The sequence below is a fragment of the Mastigoproctus giganteus genome, chromosome 6 (assembly GCF_048544385.1).
Source record: "Mastigoproctus giganteus isolate SK-2022 chromosome 6, ASM4854438v1, whole genome shotgun sequence".
Lineage (NCBI taxonomy): Eukaryota > Metazoa > Arthropoda > Arachnida > Uropygi > Thelyphonidae > Mastigoproctus > Mastigoproctus giganteus.
Window position 1 is genome coordinate 151260522 of NC_143580.1, and position 18657 is coordinate 151279178.

At 36.3% G+C, this 18657-nt stretch overlaps 1 protein-coding gene across 3 annotated transcripts in view; it reads right to left on the bottom strand.

The window, feature by feature from the left end:
* Positions 1–18657, bottom strand: part of LOC150084657 (serine/threonine-protein kinase VRK1-like) — a 266463-nt gene that overhangs the window by 228457 nt on the left and 19349 nt on the right. For 2 of the 3 annotated variants that reach the window (XM_090375391.1, XM_090375389.1), the window contains exon 2: positions 5914–6034. The exons of the other annotated variant lie outside the window; for it this stretch is intronic. In XM_090375391.1, the coding sequence (XP_090231517.1) occupies positions 5914–5971 (58 nt within the window). In that variant the 5' untranslated portion in view covers positions 5972–6034. The remainder of the gene's footprint in view (positions 1–5913; positions 6035–18657) is intronic. 3 annotated transcript variants of the gene reach the window in all.

The window sequence follows — 18657 nt, forward strand, 5'->3', positions numbered from 1 at the left end:
TGGCATATCTGAGAGAATGTCTGCGGCTACTCAGCCAACAACTTGGTTACACAAAAATTCTTTCGTCACCACCAAATACGGAGGATGCGGAAAGGTCAGGGAATGACCACCGCATACCCCGGAGCAATATGGCCTTATTTGCTATGCTCCTAAAAACCAAACAACAAACAAAAATTCTTACTTTCTGAGTGAGCGGGATAGTCAAGCAAGAAGTTAACATTTGGGAAAGAAAGTGTGGCCACTAGTAGACTGAAACTACTCTGCATATGATGCAAGGTTTAATGAAACAGAAGGAAATTGTTTCAATTATATGTGCACTAAATTCCCACTGCTTACACATGAAAAGAATCAAGGCAGGATTTTTTTTTTTTTTTTAATGAAGACTGCAAACAAACATGGAGAGTAATAGAATCCACAGTACTTAGTACAGGGAAATACAGTGGGCCAGTAAATCAGAGAGTCTTATAATGGGGGATTTTAATTTCCCAGATATTGACTGGAATTTGTGGGTTGGTCACTCACACACTAGCAAGGCTTTTGTGGATTTATTGGATGATTGTTTTCTAAATCAGCATGTTCGGGAAGCAACTAGAGGGAGCAATACTCTTGATTTGATTATCAGTAGTGATTCTTCATGCATTAAGAATCTGCAGATACAGGAACCACTAGGTGGCAGTGATCACAGTGTGGTGGGATTTACTCAAGGAGGTAACTACCATCAGGGGTTAAGGGAAGGGTTATTGCTTTCGTAAAGGCGACTACGATGGACTGAGACAGTATTTAAATTCTATAGTGGGACCAACTGATGATGTTACCAATAGCAAACTCAAAATGGGAAGCATTCAAAGAACTTATCTTGGAAGCTCTACTAGGCTTTACATACCAACTAAGAAATATTGTTCAAGGTTCAGGCCTAAATGGATGTCAGATGAACTAATGAGACATATGACAGAGAAGAAAAATGCATGGGATACATATAAATTAGCATGTGACACAGAAGCCTATGATAGATATAAGTTGATCTGTAAGCAAGTTACAAAGGAGGTTAGGCAGATTACTAGAAATCTTTGGCAAGGGATGCAAAGAAAAACAGCAAGGAGTTCTTTACTTATGTAAACTCTAGAAGGAAGGGGATGAATCAGATTGGTCCATTTGATATCGATGGTTCAACTGTTGATGATCCTGCTCAGGTAGCTAACAAACTAAATCAATATTTTGCATCTACATTCACACATGAGGAGTTATTTAGGAAGGAGAATGCCTTAGATGAAGTAAACACTGGCAGTGAGCTAGATGATCTTGTAATAATTGAGAATAAAGTGGAGGAGAAATTGTTGAAGATAAATACAAGAAAGGCACCTGGGGTGGATGGGATCTATCCAGTTATATTAAAGGAGGCAGCAAAGGAAGTAAGCAATCAGTTAGCCATAATTATGAGAGCTTCCTTGGACTCCTTGTAGTGTTGGGTCCATTGTTGTTTTCTGTATTTATAAATAATATTGATGATGGTATATCAAGCTTAATGTCCAAGTTTGCAGATGATACAAAGGTTGGCAGGGTTGTTAAGGACGCTATGCTGCTGCAACAGGATCTGGAAAGGTTGAGCAGATGGGCTGAGAGGTGGCAAATGAAGTTTAACATTGACAAATGGAAAGTACTACATATGGGAAACAGCAACCCCAGAGAAACGTATCAACTCTGTGGTACTACACTGACAGTGGTAGAGAATAAAAAGGACCTGGGGGTAATTGTGCAGGCAGATATGAAGTTCTCTGAGCAGTGCAGACGGGCTGCAAGAGTAGCTCATGGTGTCTAATCAATGATAAACAGGAATTTTTCTAGCTGGGATAGGGAGGTGATTATTCCCTTGTATAAGGCAATGGTCAGACCGCACCTTGAGTACTAGGTGTGGCCTGACCTGTATACTACTGTATACAGGTTTGGAGGCCTCATTTCAAGGATGTAGAGCTGTTGGAATGAGTACAGAGAAGGGCAACAAGGTTAATGAACGGAACAAAGGGTTGCTCTTACAAAGAAAGGCTGAAGTTTTGCAAATTACAGTGTCTGGTGACTAGGCACCGGCGAGGTGATCTGATAGAGGAGTACAAAGCCCTGAATGGTTTGAGGATGCTCAATGCTGATGGGATACTGCCTCTTGGTCAGAATAATCACCTGAGAGGGCATAAATTCAAATTGAGGAAAGACAGATGTAGGACAGATGTGCAGAAATTTACCTTTAGCCAGTGGGTAGTTGGTTGGTGGAACAGACTTCCATCCTTTGTCGTGTAAGTGATAGCCTAAATAAATTTAAGGCTCAGCTGGACAGGTATTTTGAATGAACGAAGGGGTGAAGTGAAAGGGATTTTTTTTTTTTTTTTTTTTTGGCTGATGCTGCATAATCCTGCATCATATGCCTCTAGTAATGATAATGTATGCGTTGAAAGCTGAGAAGGATGCAAAAGATACTTGTTGACATTAGATGTAAATTTCTGCAGGTTTTAGTTCTAGGAGAAATACAAAAGGAAGGTTATTACAAAAAAATAGAAATAGAAGGGTTAAAGAAAATAAAGTTACTTCTAAATGCTTGCAGCATGTTTTCAAACTAGTCTGGAGGGGAGTGGAGGAATTACAGATACCAATTCAGAAGAAGAGTGCCCATGCAAATAACTACAGAAAAGCCATGTGCAGAAACTGAATATCTACAAGTATCATCTTTGAAGTGAAAGGAATTGCAGAGTTGTAGGGTGACAATTAGAGCCACCAAGAAAGGTATTAGTTAAGACACCAATAATTTTTTTTTTTTTTTTTTTTTGATTTGGTAGTTGTTGGTGCATCGGCTTCTGTGGCCATATTGCACCTCCCAAGGTTTTTGCAGTACTTTGATCCAAGCCCGAGGCGGGAATCGAACCCGCGACCTTTGGGTTGCCGGGCAGGTACTTTACCCACTCGGCTAGCCCGGTCGGCCACCAATAATTGAGGCTGATAGAAAAAGTAAGTGGGCTTAAAATGTGGAATTAAGTGGAGTTTAAAGCAGCAACAAAAGGGGTAACCAAATCTTCAGTAATAATAATGAGGGCATCCTTGGATTCGAGGAAAGTTAATACATATGGGAAGATGTGGAATTGTATCTCCTATTCATAAAAGTGGTTCAAAGAATGTGTGTGTGATTAAGTTTAAATTCTGTACCAGAAACAACTGGGAATGAATAGTTAAAGAGGTAATTCCTGTCCAATATATTAGCTATTATGAAGTTTTCACAAAGGAATTAGATGCAAAGAATAATTTTGATATCATTTACATAGACTTAAGTACAGCCTTTCAATTTGATACAAATAAGTACAGTTCCACACATAATTGTTGCATAAATTGGAGCAGTGGAATTTTAGGAATAAGCTACTATAGACAAAGGGTTGTTTAAGTGACAAAAGACAGTAGTTATAAATGGACACATCTTCAAAAAATTAAACTTGACATCATATCTTAGACTACAGTAAAGGTTTTGACACGGTTTCATAAGAAACTCTGCTGTAACGAGCAGTGTGGTAATAGGAGCAAGTTAATGCTATGAATAAAGGGATGGGCAAGAGGACATTTATTACTGGGCTCCCCTTACTGTTTTCAATATTTATTGATGACACTAATGAAGGCATATCAAGCTTACTCAAGTTTGCAAATGATACAAAGGTTGGTAGGGTGGTTAATGACAAGGATCAATGCATATACTACTGCAACAAGACCCTGAAAAATTAGACACATGGACTGAGAAGTGATAATTTAAGTACTACTTACTGGTAGCAGTAACCCAAAACATACCAAGAAGTGATATCATACTCAAGGCAGTGGAAAATAAAAACAAAAAAATTAATAAATAAAATAAACCTAGGGGTAACTATATAGTCCAATGTTAAGTTCTGCGAGAAGTGCAGACAGATTGCTAGGACAGCATAATATACAGGAATTTTGTCAGTAGGAACAAGGAAGTGATTAGCCAATCAAGGCTAACTACACATACTGGTCTCCAAGTCTCTAAGCCTGAGGATGTGGATCTGTTGGAGCAGGCACAGAGAAGAGGAAACAAAATTAATCAGAACACAAAAGACTTCAGTTCTGCAAATTGCAGCACTTGAAAGCCAGATTCCTGTGAGGAGACTTGACTGAAGTGAGGGACGTTTTCAGCTGTGAGTGGCTGAAAAAAGCTTTAAATGGATTGAGTAAACTAAATGCTGTTGGCATCCTCACTCTTTCTTAAATTTATGTCTCCTCACACATTAGAAGACACATTTAAATTGAAAAAAAAAAAAAAAAAAAAAACATGGCTGTAGGATAGATGAGTAAAAATTTGCTATCAATCAAAGACTAATCAATTGCTGGAAGAAACTTCCAGTAGTGTGCCAGTGGATGGTTTAAATAAATTTCAGGAAGGATTGGACAAATACAAATTGTTATAGGGAGAGATACAAAAGAAGTGGTGACTTTTTTTTTTTGCAATAAGCTTGCTTCCTTGCACCATTTGCCACTGCTAATAAAAATGCACAAACTTTGCCAGTGGGGATAAAGAAGTGAGTAAAGAATCACTACTTTACTCCACTGCATAAAGTGGTGGCTGCCCATGTCTGAATACTATATACAGGACTAGAAACCTCATTTCAGGAAGGTAAGAGATCTCTTGGAATGGATACAGTTAGAAGCAACAACAGTGGTATGGAAAAGAAATAGGTATTCTTACCAAGAAAGACTTGAGTCTTGAAAATTACACCTGCAAACTAGGAAGGTGAGTGGAGACCTAACTAAGGAGTTTATGGCCTGAAGAGGGTCAAGTACACAATGTTAATGGCATATTTACTCCTTTTTAGGTTATGCCAACACAACATGACAAATTTATTCAACTGAATATAATTTGCAGGATAGGCAGGTGGAAGTTTGTTTTCTGGTTTCCCCTTAGCGGTCACAAGTAGGAAAATTAAAATAGTTTAAATGACTTGGACAAATTATTTTGAGTGAAATGATAAAGTAAATGGTTTTTTTCTTACCTTTCTTTTTTTTTTTTTTTTTTTTTTTTTTGCTCAAGATATTTAAGCTTGCTTCCTTTCATCATTTTGCCAACATTAAACAATTATATAATGCCCACGGAACTTAACATCTTGTATAAAATAAACAAAAAAGCCTCCTGAAGCAACATTAAGAGGACAAACAAACATTAGTGTACAAGGATGAAATAATGCACGCAAGACAAATGTTATTGTGCGTGCTTCTAAGCTGGAATTAGTCATTCATTGCAGCAAATTCTCTGATAACTGTCTATGTTCAAAAAGAGTGCAAATGCGAAGTAGCTTAAAAAAGTCTTGAGTGAACCATTAAATTTATCTTCCTAATATAAGAACGACGCACTCCGCTCAGTCCACTACACTGATCTCTATGTTGGAGAGCTACACTGCTGAAAAATATCGCACTCCTGGGAAGCATATCTTCATCCTATAAAGTATATTTTCTCTAGCAGAAACCTTCCATGACAATTCTAGTGTTCAGTTATTTCTCATCAGATTGCTTTAAGGACATACTGATGGTTATGATCATTCTAACAACATCTGATTTCAAATAAGCAAATTCTGAGCAGCGTTATAGAAGCCATTTCTTATTTGTGCTATTCAAATGTCCTATTTAGAAGATGCACACAGTAAAGTTCCCAAACTTTGTCAACTTCCATGCAAAAATTAATAATCATAAAAGGTGGCAGCCTGATATGTGTTAACATGCCTTATACTTCATGATTCCATTACTTTGAATATACCTTGCAGCATTGAGAATGGGTGAAAAATAACAATACACACACAAACATATATATAAACATAAACATCTGTGATACAAAACTGATTACCATTGCATTTCAATTTTATGACTGATTAGCACATTTACCTTTTTTCTTCTTCTTAGGGTTTTCACCTTCAGATTCTTTTTGTTTTCTCTTAGGCATAATGAAATGATCAGTGCAGATTAATGTTTAAAGTTGTAACTTCCCCATGAGTTATTAAGGATCCTATTAAACAACCCCCATAATCATAAATTAGTTTCTAACAGACACATATAGGAACTCAATAACAGAATTAAAATATAAAATTAAGTATACCTAGAAAAGTTACGTATTATTATATTTAGTTGGGAAATGTGTAAACCTTTAATGCTTGATGATATTTCTCTGAAGATTTCATTCAGTTATATATTTGATTATATAATCATTTTAATAAATATTATATAAAGCATGTTGAAAGGACCAAAAAAGTTCAGTTACATCTAATTATTGTAAAAAAAATATTTCAACCAATTGAGTTAAATCTGAAAGAAGTCAAAAATATGTAATAATAATAATAATAAAAAACTCCAAATTCATTTTGCACCTTTTCATTAAAAAAGACAAGGATCAATTGAGCCAAGGATCAAATTAAGCAACACAAGCAATAAATCCACTTAACAGTAACAATAAACAGAGATAGCTGAGTGGTCAGTAGCACGAGTGCAGTAGCACATGCTCTTTTAGTGGACCAGAGTTCAAGCCTGTGACTGCTAAGTACGATTAACGTTTGTATTGATGATTTAATGTAAGCTCCACTGACCTGGTGGTCTTGCTGGAGTATAAACAAGAACAGTTATAGTTCAATATTATATAAAAGGAATCCTGGAAATTGCTTCAACCAGAGTTGGATAAGAAAGAAAACCGCTTTCCCTTAATAAATGTAGTTTTTTTTGTTTTTTTTTTTTTGTATTTTCTGTAACCAAGAAGCTCAAGTAAAATTCAAGAGGAGGCTGAAGCAGCTCTCGTTCCACAGAATTTTTACCTTATCTTCCCAGTTAGTCTGATGCTCATAATGGTCTTTTCCATTCACTTTGTCTCCACATACTTTTTTAAAATGGAAAATTTAATTCTGCTAACAAAGAAACGAATTCTTGGAATAATAGATAAAAGTTTATATATATTAATGGCCTCTAAGTGTATTACATCTGAAGTGTGAGTTGGAGGCCAATTTGAATGTTGCAGGTTGAAAAACACTACACCCACTGCCTGAGATCAGCTAACAACAACCTTGACTAAAACAGGGATGTATCACTGACTAAGCTGTCAGAGAAGGCCAATTTATGGAATAATACAAAAATTCAGTTTTCCAGAGATCAAATCATAGATGATATCTCATCCAAGTAATACAATTCAACTTGGTGAGCATAACAAAGTAAACATCCAAAAATAGATAATCAGTGGTTCTCAGACTGAACTACAATGCCTAAAGAGTGATTTGGAAGGGGGGGGGGGGGGTCAATATTCCAAAAATAAAATAGATGCATACTGTTTCTTACTGAACATGTATTTTGTATCTATATTCATGCATGAGGATTGTTTAGGTAAAGAAGTTTATCAAACTCTAACAGGGAGCAAAATGATTTTGAGAGGAAAGTACATAAGCAATCTGGCATCTGGGGTGAATGGGATCTATCCAATTACACTGAAGGAGGCAGCACAGAAGGTAAGCAAACCTTCTGTGCTGCCTTACCCATAATTATGGGGGACATCTTCAGATTCAAGAAAGGTTCTTGTGAACATATCACTAATTCACAAAGGGGGAATCGAAGGGTGACAAGTTTATTTAAAGAAGTAATGCAGGACCATCTAGACAGGAGTGCAGTTACACTGCAGTCACAGCATGGATTTGTTAAGATGCAAACTTGTCAGGAAAATCTGACTGGATACGACAATGTGATAACAAAGGAACTGGATGCAAAAAGTAATTTTGATATACGTGGATTTCGGGAAAGCTTTTGATACTGTTGCACATAAAAGATTGTACAAGGGCAAGTTCACTGGGAGAAGACAAAGCAGAGTTATCGATGGACAATGCTCTTCACGAACTAATGTTTTTAGTGAAGCCTCCTAGGATTCAGTGCTGGGCCCCTTTGTTGTTTTCTATATTTATAAATAATATTGATGAAGGCATATCAGGTTTAATGTCTAAGTTTGGAGATGGTATAAAGGTTGGCAGGGTGGTTCATAACAGTAATCATGGTACGCTATTGCAATAAAATCTAAAAAAATTAAGCTGATAGGCTGAGAAATGGCAAATGAAGCTTAACACTGACAAAAGCAAGCTACTGCATATGTGTAGCAGTAATCCCAGATTAACTACCAACTGTGGGATACAACACTGAGGATAGTGGAAAATGAAAAAGGGGGAGTAATTGTGCAGTCAGATATGAATTTCTCTGACAGTGCAGACTGGCTGCCAGGCCAGTTCATGGGGTTTTGCCAATGATTGTTGTTCTAGTTCTCTGCCCTCAGGCAGGTTCAGAGCTCCCTGATATACCACGCTTCTCGATCTTGTGCTTTCCTTTTGATACCTGTATAATTTCCTCTTCTCATCCAATCCATCGTTCCAATTCTCCTTCTCCCCACAGCTCTCTTCCCACACATCTTCCCCTCAATCACTTTTCTCAACATGCTTTCTCTTCTCAATACACGTCCTATACATAAAGTTCTTTCGTCTTCTTAGCTCTTTTACAAATGTTCTCTCTTCTACTTTCCTGATTAGTCACTGCGTCCAACCACCTCACCCTTTCCATTCTTCTCCATACCCACATCTGGAAAGCTTCTAGCCGTCTAATCTCTTCTCTTCCCAGTGTCCATGTCTATGATCCACATGGTACAACAGTCCATATTAATGTTTTCACCATTTGCTTTCTTAATTCCTTCTTGAAACTGCTTCTCAATAGTTTTTTTCTATTATTAAATGCTTCTTTGCCCATTGCAATTCTTGTTTTTATTTCCTCCGGGCTTTTTCTGCTGGAACAAGAGAATGGCACCAAGATTAGTGAGGAAAATAAAAGAGTGCTCTTACTAAGAAAGGCTTCAGTTCCGCGAACTATAGTATCTGTTGTTTGTTATTTGGTTTTTAGGAGCATTAGCAACTAAGGCCATACTGCTCCGGGATATGTGGTGGTCATTCCCTGACCTTTCCGCATCCTCCGTATTTGGTGGTGACAGGCTCGAACCCCGGTCTAATCAAGAAGCGTATGCCACGCACTGCTGCTCCTTCCCACCTGGCTATGGAGGCGCCTGCTATAGTATCTGGAGCCTAGGCATCTGTGAGGTGATTTAACTGAGGTGTAAAGCTTTGAATGGATTGAGCAAGGTCGATGCTGATGGGATTGTTCCTCTTGCTGAGACTATATACCCGAGGAGGCATATCAAATTGAGGAAGTGTAATCGTTGAAACAAACTTCCAGTTGGAAGGAAGAACTAGACAAATTATTGGAGGGAATGGATAGGTAATTATGTAAAGTTTTTTTTTTTTTTTTTTGCTGATGCTGTATAACCATGCTTTCTTGAATCATTTGCTTCTACTAATATTAACATTATTAATATGATTTGCCAATAAATTTATCTTTTCAATATAATAAACATACTGTAAATTTTTATTATAATAATCCTAAATATAATAGCAATATTTCAAATAAAAAATCCTTAACATTTCATAACAAGTCCTTTTACAAGTATTTCATTTTAGTAGTTTATTGACATTGTATAAAAAACATTATGGGAATCCTGTCGTCTCAAAACTTTATAGTAGACATGTTGGGCAGGCAACATGTATGATCGAGATACGTTAATATTCGTAAACCCGGACAAATGCTAACTTATACTTCCAGTTATTTGCTATGCATGGATTTAGGGTCAAAGCTTGCTTTTATTCCTTTAGTCTGTTGCAAGGTTCATCCATCTTTAAGCAGCCCTTTAATACTGTTTCTGTTTCCATCTATTCTGATTACATCTCACCTGGAAAAAATCTCAGGTAAGAGATTTCCGGACTTAAAATATAATATTTCTTAATATCCTATATATTCTAATTATTATTCTATTTTTATTTGGTTTAAATAAAAAACATTGATTTAAATTCAAAATGAGGACAGATTTTCTACAAGAGAAAATCACAATAAGTTAGCATTTGCCCGAGTTTACGAATATTAGCGGGTCTTGATCACACAAGTTGTCTGTCCAGCATGTTTAGTAGTTTATGTGATGATGGATCATACAGGTTGCACTTCATACAGGGAATCAGAAAAGGTTACGATTTGAGCAAAAAATATACTGAAAGTCTAGTCCAATTGCATTTAGCCCTGCGGTATAGTACCACATTCGAATAGGTTCTTTGAAAAATAATGAAGTCTAATTCAAGTGCATCAGTAAGTATTTGATGAAAATCTGTGGAAAGTTCTGATCTGATATATCTTTACTTATACGTGGGAGTAAACCTCTCATTATGATTGTCAGAGATTTGACTAGTTGGGAGGGGGGGGGAGCCTTGCTATATCAAGAAATATTGTCAACACTAAAGGTCAACAAAGCAAGTTTTGTAAATATATATCATATCTTTTACTGAATACTGATTTGCATTTATAATGGAAATCAACTAAAATTGAATAGTTTCCATTGCTTTCCAGTGTATGGTTCTATGAAAAAGTGTACTATTTAGTACATTTCCTCATGGAACCATATTGGAAAGTCAAACCTTTCTGAATCATAACATACCATAATACAATCTTAGTAAACTGTAATGTACAAGCATCTGATAAACTAAATAAACACTGTGCATCTTCATTTACTCATAATGTTCTTTAGGTATGGGAATAACAGAAATACCGATATCTCTCATTTAGTGTAATTTCACTTTTGCACAGTTTTCAAAGAGAGGAACCCCTACCTTGTTTAGTGCAGCTTTTCGGCCAAAGAACTTATTATGAAAATCTAAATGCTTTGTGAATATGAAGAAACTAAGAAAACATCAAAAAAATATTTTTCTTCATGTGCATTATGTTGGATCAAATGTTTTAATTATTTAATCTCAACTTCAAGATTAATTTACACATCACTATGACTACTGTTGCACCAAGAGAATTTATTTGAAACCAAGCTAATCGCAAGATTCAGTTCTTTTGTACAAGGAGGAGGATGATATTTCCCATGTCAAATTGTCAATGCAAATGAGACCTCTTGTTTGGAAAAGAATTACATACTCATATATGTACTACAGTGGTGCTCAAAAAAAAAAAAAAAGTTGCACCATCCTTTTTTTGCTTGTTTGTCATTATACTGGCAGCTAATCTTTTAGAAATAGCTGAAAGAACATAAGTAATAACAGTAAATATATGAAACTATTAATTACACAAAAAGTTACTTTTATGTCTTATGGGTAAATATACAATGCAATAAGTACTATTCTCCAAAATAACAGTATTTTACTTATATTTCATATAATAAAAATTGTATGAAAGCAGTGATTTTTTTTCATTACTTTGCAACTATGCAACCGAAAAAAAAAAAACACAACAAAATGCACACTAGTATGACTTCTACACATTATTGTGGCATTGACTGGATAAGGTTATGCATGTATTCCTGGAAAATCTCACAGTACCAAACACGGATTAATGTGTCCAGCAGAACTCAGTGTTTTTTGGTTTATTTTGAATTACTGAAAACATCCATTTTGTTCCAACAATTTTCAGTTGGATTGAGGTTCGGATTGTTCCTAGGTAAATGTTATTGTGAGAATTGATTCATCCTTCAACCATTTTTGTATCTGTGAACACTAAAAACAGCAAAATAAATTACATTTATTTAAGCAAGAGTGCAACGTTTCATAAATTTAAAACTTTTGCTAATTTTATGAAGTACTACTTAGGATTTCGGCTCTATGACACTGAGCAGTGTCATCCTGAAAAAGGCAATGGGCAACATCCCCACAGTGATCTCTAATTGTGGGAAATAATTTATTCTCAAGAATGTCCTTGTACACAAGCATTCAATATACACTTCCAAATTCCAGATAACCAACTCCTCTATGTGAAATAAAACCCATATCATTTGAGATGTAGAATGTTTCACTGTGCTGACAATATAGTCATGGATGAAATTCTTCTCTTCTTCTTCGTCTAACAGATGCTGGCTGTCCGAACCATGCAAGTTGAATTTTGTTCATCAATATAAAATATTCTCCACTGATCCTCAGACCAACTAGCATGCTGAAGCAGTACTTTCCTTTACTCCTGTACGCTATTTTGAGATCTGTTGATGAGAACCTCCTGTTTCAGACACATAGATGGAAATAGGCTTACACTAAAACTCAGAACAACAACTTGCTTCTTGTCGAAATGTTAGCTGAACATTCTGAACCCTTGCTAAAGCTATTGGTCACAACTTTTGTCCAGCTATATCCCCACCTAGACATTGGATTATAAGTACTAAAAAACAGATCAAATATGCACCAAAACGCTAATATATGTACTACAATTTTTACATTTATTACAATTAATTGAACCACAATTTGTATTCTTTGTATTCAATATGTTAAAGTAATAAAACTGTTTATGAAAAGTTTTAACATCTTTATTAAAAGTTTTCCCTTTCAAACTCACACCTGGAGACTACTATAGAGAATTATACAAGGAGCGAGGGAATGATGCCACCAGTGGGGAAGATGGATTGCAAAGTAGCAACACATACGACATACCTGATATTCTTCCTGATGAGGTAGAACATGCATTGAAGAAAATGAAGAATCAGAAAGCCCCGGGGGAAGATGAAGTTACTGTAGAGTTATTAAAATTGGGAGGAACAGACATAACACAAAAACTGGCAAGGCTCTTCACAAAGTGCATTAGAAAAGGTGTAATGCCTAAGCAGTGGAATAATGCAGTCATAGTTTTGCTGCATAAGAAAGGAGATAAATCAGAAATTGGAAATTATAGACCAAATTAAAGCAATTTGAAATTATAGACCAAATCATAATTAAAGCAATTAGCTTGTTATCCCACATCTACAAGTTGTTCACAAGGGTCATTACTAACAGATTAGAAAGAATACTTGATGAGAATCAACCGAAAGAGCAAGCTGGCTCTAGGACAGGATTCTCAACTATGGATCACCTTCACGTAATATCACAGCTAATGGAGAAAACAAATAAATATAAAACACCATTATGCCTGGCATTTGTGGATTATGAAAAGGCATTTGACTCCATACAGCATAAGGCAATGTTTCGGGTACTGGAAAGACAAGGCATAGATACCCCTTATATTATGATTTTGAAGAAAATATATGAGAGTGCTACCTCCTTTATTAGACTAGACAAAGACAGTAGCAAATTTAAAATCGAGAAAGGAGTTCGACAAGGAGACACTATCTCCGAAGCTGTTTACTGCTACCCTTGAGGAAGTTTTCAGAAGATTAGACTGGTCGCAGAAAGGAGTCAATGTGAAAAGAGAGTACCTAAACCATTTACAATTTGCAGATGACATTGTGGTCATAAGTCACGATCCCAAAGAATTAGAGGAAAATCTTAATCAGTTACGCACAGTTAGTAAGGATTTTGGACTAAAGATGAATATGGCTAAAACAAAAGTAATGATGAAGTATGCCACAGAAAGGGAAATAATGATAAAAAATGCTGGAAGTCAAGAGAAGAATAAATTTTGGATGGATAGCATTCAGGAAATATAGTCACATACTGAAGAGCAATATCCCAGTTTGTCTGAAACGTAAAATAATGAATCAATGTATACTCCCCACCATGACTTATGGAAGTGAAACTTGGGCACTCACCAAAAGAATGGAAGAAAAGCTGGGAACTACACAGCGAAGAATGGAACGAATTATATTGGGAATCAGACTGTTAGATAAGAAGAGAAACACATGGATTAGGCAGCAAACTCAAGTAAAGGACATTCTTATCGAAACTAAAGAACTAAAATGGTCTTGGGCAGGACACATAGCTCGAAGACATGATGACAGATGGACTAAGAAAATAACAGAATGGTACCCAAGAGGAACTAGAAGAAAACCTGGAAGACAAAGGCGGAGATGGATAGATGAAATTCATGAGTTTTTGGGTAGTAAATGGATGGCCAGTGCTCAAAACAGAAGGAACTTGAAAGTTGCTGGAGTGGCCTTCATCCTGCAGTGGATCGAAAATTGCTGATGATGATGACCCAATAATATATTTCTCAAAATGATCCATCATAAATTTGTGGTGTTCTTCGTTCAAGATGATTTTATATGCAGAGAATGAATGACCTTTCTACTTCTACAGATGTGACTGGGCTGTATTTAAAAATGTGAACTTTTGAAGGCCTCTACTTGAAATGGAAGTTCATTTCCTTTCCCTATTTATGAATTCATCTTTCCTTAAAGTATGAAATTCTGAGTTCTTTTCTAAAACATCGTATTTTCTTCTTATTTCTTCCCCTATGCAACCAGGCATGGTTGAAATTTGCAATTCAACCATTTCCATCTCTCCAGTTGCACTATTCAAAGAAAGTCTCCACGTTTCAAGTTTGGTTATATAACTAGGTAACCAGCTGAAATGGGTCTGGATGAACAATAAGTGATTTCTAGCCAAAGAATCAGAAAGCATTAACTCTGCTGATAGCTGCTGAATATGTACTATCCAAGGAATCAACGGATTCTTTTACAAAATCAAAATTTTTAGTATGAAAATGATGCTGCTTGTAACAGTGTTCCCCACCTTGCGAGAACAGCATCATGTGAGAGAGGAAGAGTAGGCAAGTTGCTGTTCTCGAAGGCACATTTGGCAAAATCTTTTTTATAATAGAATTAAGTTTGTTAATTTCACCAAAATTCTTCCAAATTTTCCCTGCCAATCTGTGTAAGCCATGGGCTAAGTAAGTAACATGAATCAGATTTGGATAGAAAATTTGTAACGCAGAAGCAGTATTTACCACATACAAAACAGAGTCATTAACAAAAATGCAGACTCTTTGGGTATGGGTCAATTCTGGCCATAAAACTGCAAATAATTATTAAAAAATCTTGACATTGTAGATTAATTCACTTTTTCAAGGGCATTACAAGCAAGCAAATACGGATGCGATGGTTCTGCATCTAAATTTTCCACATATAAAATGTGCAATATAGCAGCCAAAGATGTCTGCTGTTTCTTCAATGGGCATTCCAAATGTATTTTTCTCTAATATCTTGACAAATTTCATGAATAATGTCATCATAAATAGCAATAAGGTAATTCTTTCTCAAGGTAGATTCATCTGGAATATTTTGATTTATACAATATTTTTTCAAAAATTGCTCGAAGACTCGATTGTTTAACTTAACAAAAGGGATATTGCTGTTTACCAAGGTGAGACATTTCCATTGAAAATTACTTTTCTTTTCTTTGGAAGTATATGGTTTGGTTAAAAGTGACTGCTTTGGAAATTTTTCCTTTCTTTACTTTTGCTTGGCCATAATGTGCGATTTTATTTTCACATGTTGGTCAATCTGGAATTTTTCCTTGCATGGAACATTCTTTTCGCAAAGAACACAAAACAAAATAATGCCATCTATAGTAAAATCTTTTCCATGACTGGCAATCTATGATTCCATATGTAGTTTTGTAACAGATTTAATTTTTGGCATGTTTAACAAAAACATTTCATCTGATATAGTTGACAATATGAGAATGAATAGTAAAACAGCATTAAAACTGTGGGTTATGTGTTTTTTTTCCTTTCCTTTCATTTGCTAGCACTATTTTATCAATTTGCACATTATCCTCTCTTTCTGGGACCTTTTCCCATGGAATTACCTGTTGTTTTCTATCTTCATCACCAGATGGGCAATGCTCCCCAGTGGCCTCTTTTATTCGTCATTTTCAACAAATTATCACTGCCCTCCCGCAAGTCTCGAACAAAGGTTCCCCACTGGAGACCTCTCCACCTACCACATTTCTTCTCTTTGATGATTATTATTATTATCCATATAGTGCAAGGAAGCCTGAGGCAAAAAATCCGAGTTACCCTAAGAGAGAGAGAGAGAGAAGTAAAAAGGAATCACCAAGAAAGAGAAGAATGATGATATCCAGCTCAGGACCCTGGGTGTGCCAAGCTCATAATCACAGATGTGAGCCCCTTGGGGTAGTGTAGGAGGGGTTTCTGCACCTTTATGTTATGATCTGAAACTGCTCAGTCTCTTTTGTCTTGTTTTCACTATTTTCATATACTACCTACTACTTCCCTTGCTTGAAGAACCTCAGATGGTTGCCCCAATAGTAATAATTCCCATGATTACCGCATACAGTGCAGTTTACTTTCAAAGCACTTATATCCTTTCCCCTTTAATGTTGCCCCTCTTACCTACTCTCTACCAGCAGGTGCCTCCGTAGCCAGGTAGGAGCAGCAGTGCTAGCACACGTTTCTTGATTAGACCAGGGTTCGGGCCCGTCACCACCAAATACGGAAATACGGAGGACGCGGAAAGGTCAGGGAATGACCACCGCATATCCTGGAGCAATATGGCCTTAGTTGCTAATGCTCCTAAAAAAAAAAAAAAAAAAACCCAAAAACCAAACCAAACTCTACCAGCAATGCTCCCTCAACAAACAGAAATAAACATATTTTCTTCTGTTTTCCGAATTTATAAGGACTCTGCTGATTGCCTCCCTTTAGCACAAGCCTACTCTTTCTTCTACCATATTCTTCATTTTTAAAACAATAAAAAAAAAAAAAAAAAAAAAAAATAATAATAAAAAATATACATATATAAACATAACATTAACTTTACATAAGACTTGGATCATACAAAATATTTCCCATGCCGATTTCAGAAAATTTTTCTGCACTCAGTGAAATATTACCTCACACTAATTTAATTGCAATACAGTGATTTGTTACATAGTTCCGAGATCAAGTTAAGGAACATGCACCAGTGTATGCAGTATGCAATCCATGTGATGGAAACAAACAAACGACTTTGTTTCCATCATGTCATCTTTCTTCAAAAATCATGAAAGATCATTCGTATGCACTAATGATCTTTCATGCTTTGGATTATATGCATCTGCATGCCACAATATGCAGTTGCATATAATCCAAAGTCTATTCGCATTTTAGTTAAAGGTAACCTACTAGTATCCTACTCTTCTTCTAACTTTTGTATTCATGATCTTGGTAAGCCACCTCCTACCATTCCCAGCACAATCCACTCAACACCTCCTGTGGTTTACCATCAGAAGGATTTTGAACAAACTTGATACCAAGAAAGCTCCAGGTTCCTGATGGCATTTCTCAAAATCTGTGCTTCGAGTCGCCTTTTAACACTTTCTTATATTTTTCTTCTCTGAGAAAAAAAAATACTTTTTCTCAGAAAAGGGTGTTTATGAATCATTTTCATATGCTAATTTAGCCAAACTTTTATATTTAAATACATGTTGAAAACACCATTAACAAGGACGGTGTGGCAAAAAGTGCATTACATGCCCGTACCTCATTTTAAAAACTGATGTATGATGGATCAAATTTTCATTTTTTTTGCAGATCTTTCTACTTTACAATCTCTCTTCAGCATCCAGCCATAGTAAGCCATCATGTTGATATTCCACCTCCCCTGGCATCTCGTCTCCACATCTTTAATGTGCTGGTGAAACCTCTTAGCCTGTTCTTTACCAACACCTCCTAGATTTTCTCGAAAGTAAGAGATGTGGGAGTGTAAAAAATGTACCTTGACACTCACGTTGCAGCCCAGCTTCTTGAAGTTTGCAAACATATTTTCAACTATATTCTTGTAGTGCATTACATGCCCGTACCTCATTTTAAAAACTGATGTATGATGGATCAAATTTTCATTTTTTTTGCAGATCTTTCTACTTTACAATCTCTCTTCAGCATCCAGCCATAGTAAGCCATCATGTTGATATTCCACCTCCCCTGGCATCTTGTCTCCACATCTTTAATGTGCTGGTGAAACCTCTTAGCCTGTTCTTTACCAACACCTCCTAGATTTTCTCGAAAGTAAGAGATGTGGGAGTGTAAAAAATGTACCTTGACACTCACGTTGCAGCCCAGCTTCTTGAAGTTTGCAAACATATTTTCAACTATATTCTTGTAGTCTGGATCCTTGTTGTTCCCAAGGAAGTTCTCAATATGGGGACTACAATGTGTAGTGCCCATACTGAGAACAGACACACCTGAAGCTAATCCATACCTGTTTTTTCCTTTTATTCATAGTTCCCTCAAAATCTCGGTCCCTCATCAGTTTGCAAATTTCAGGTCCAACAAAAACACCTTTGACTTCTCTTCGGTGATCACTGGGAATTTAGTACAAAGATAGATTAGTTGAAGCAGTAACCTTCCTGAGGTAAAGCTTTTACAAACTGTTTCATCAAACCAGTCTATGTGCAAAGGTGGAAGGACAGTTTTCAGGTCTATCAGTGGTTTATGAATTGTCCTTTGATCAAGGCAACAAACTGCTCCTCTTTGGCCAGACCTTGACATGCAGCGCTTACTCCTTGCCTGACTGTCCCCCTCACACAAAAAGCAAGGCATTTTTGTGTAGCTAGATTGCTGTCCAAGTCCTATCACTTCAAATTCAGCATTGACCAACCATGTTCTGCATACTTAATATTTGTCGACAACTTCATGTTTCTTTCAAATGCACAAATTTGAGCTACTGGAATTTACATTTAAGTCTCGTACCAGATCATTTGAGTTCATGCTGTGAAAACAGTTGAGGGGCTGACCTCAATGTCTCCAAGCACGTAGACTTCATTTCCATCTTCAGAAGCTTCACCTTCATCAGCAGTCTCTGTGACTATATTCTAAAACATAAGT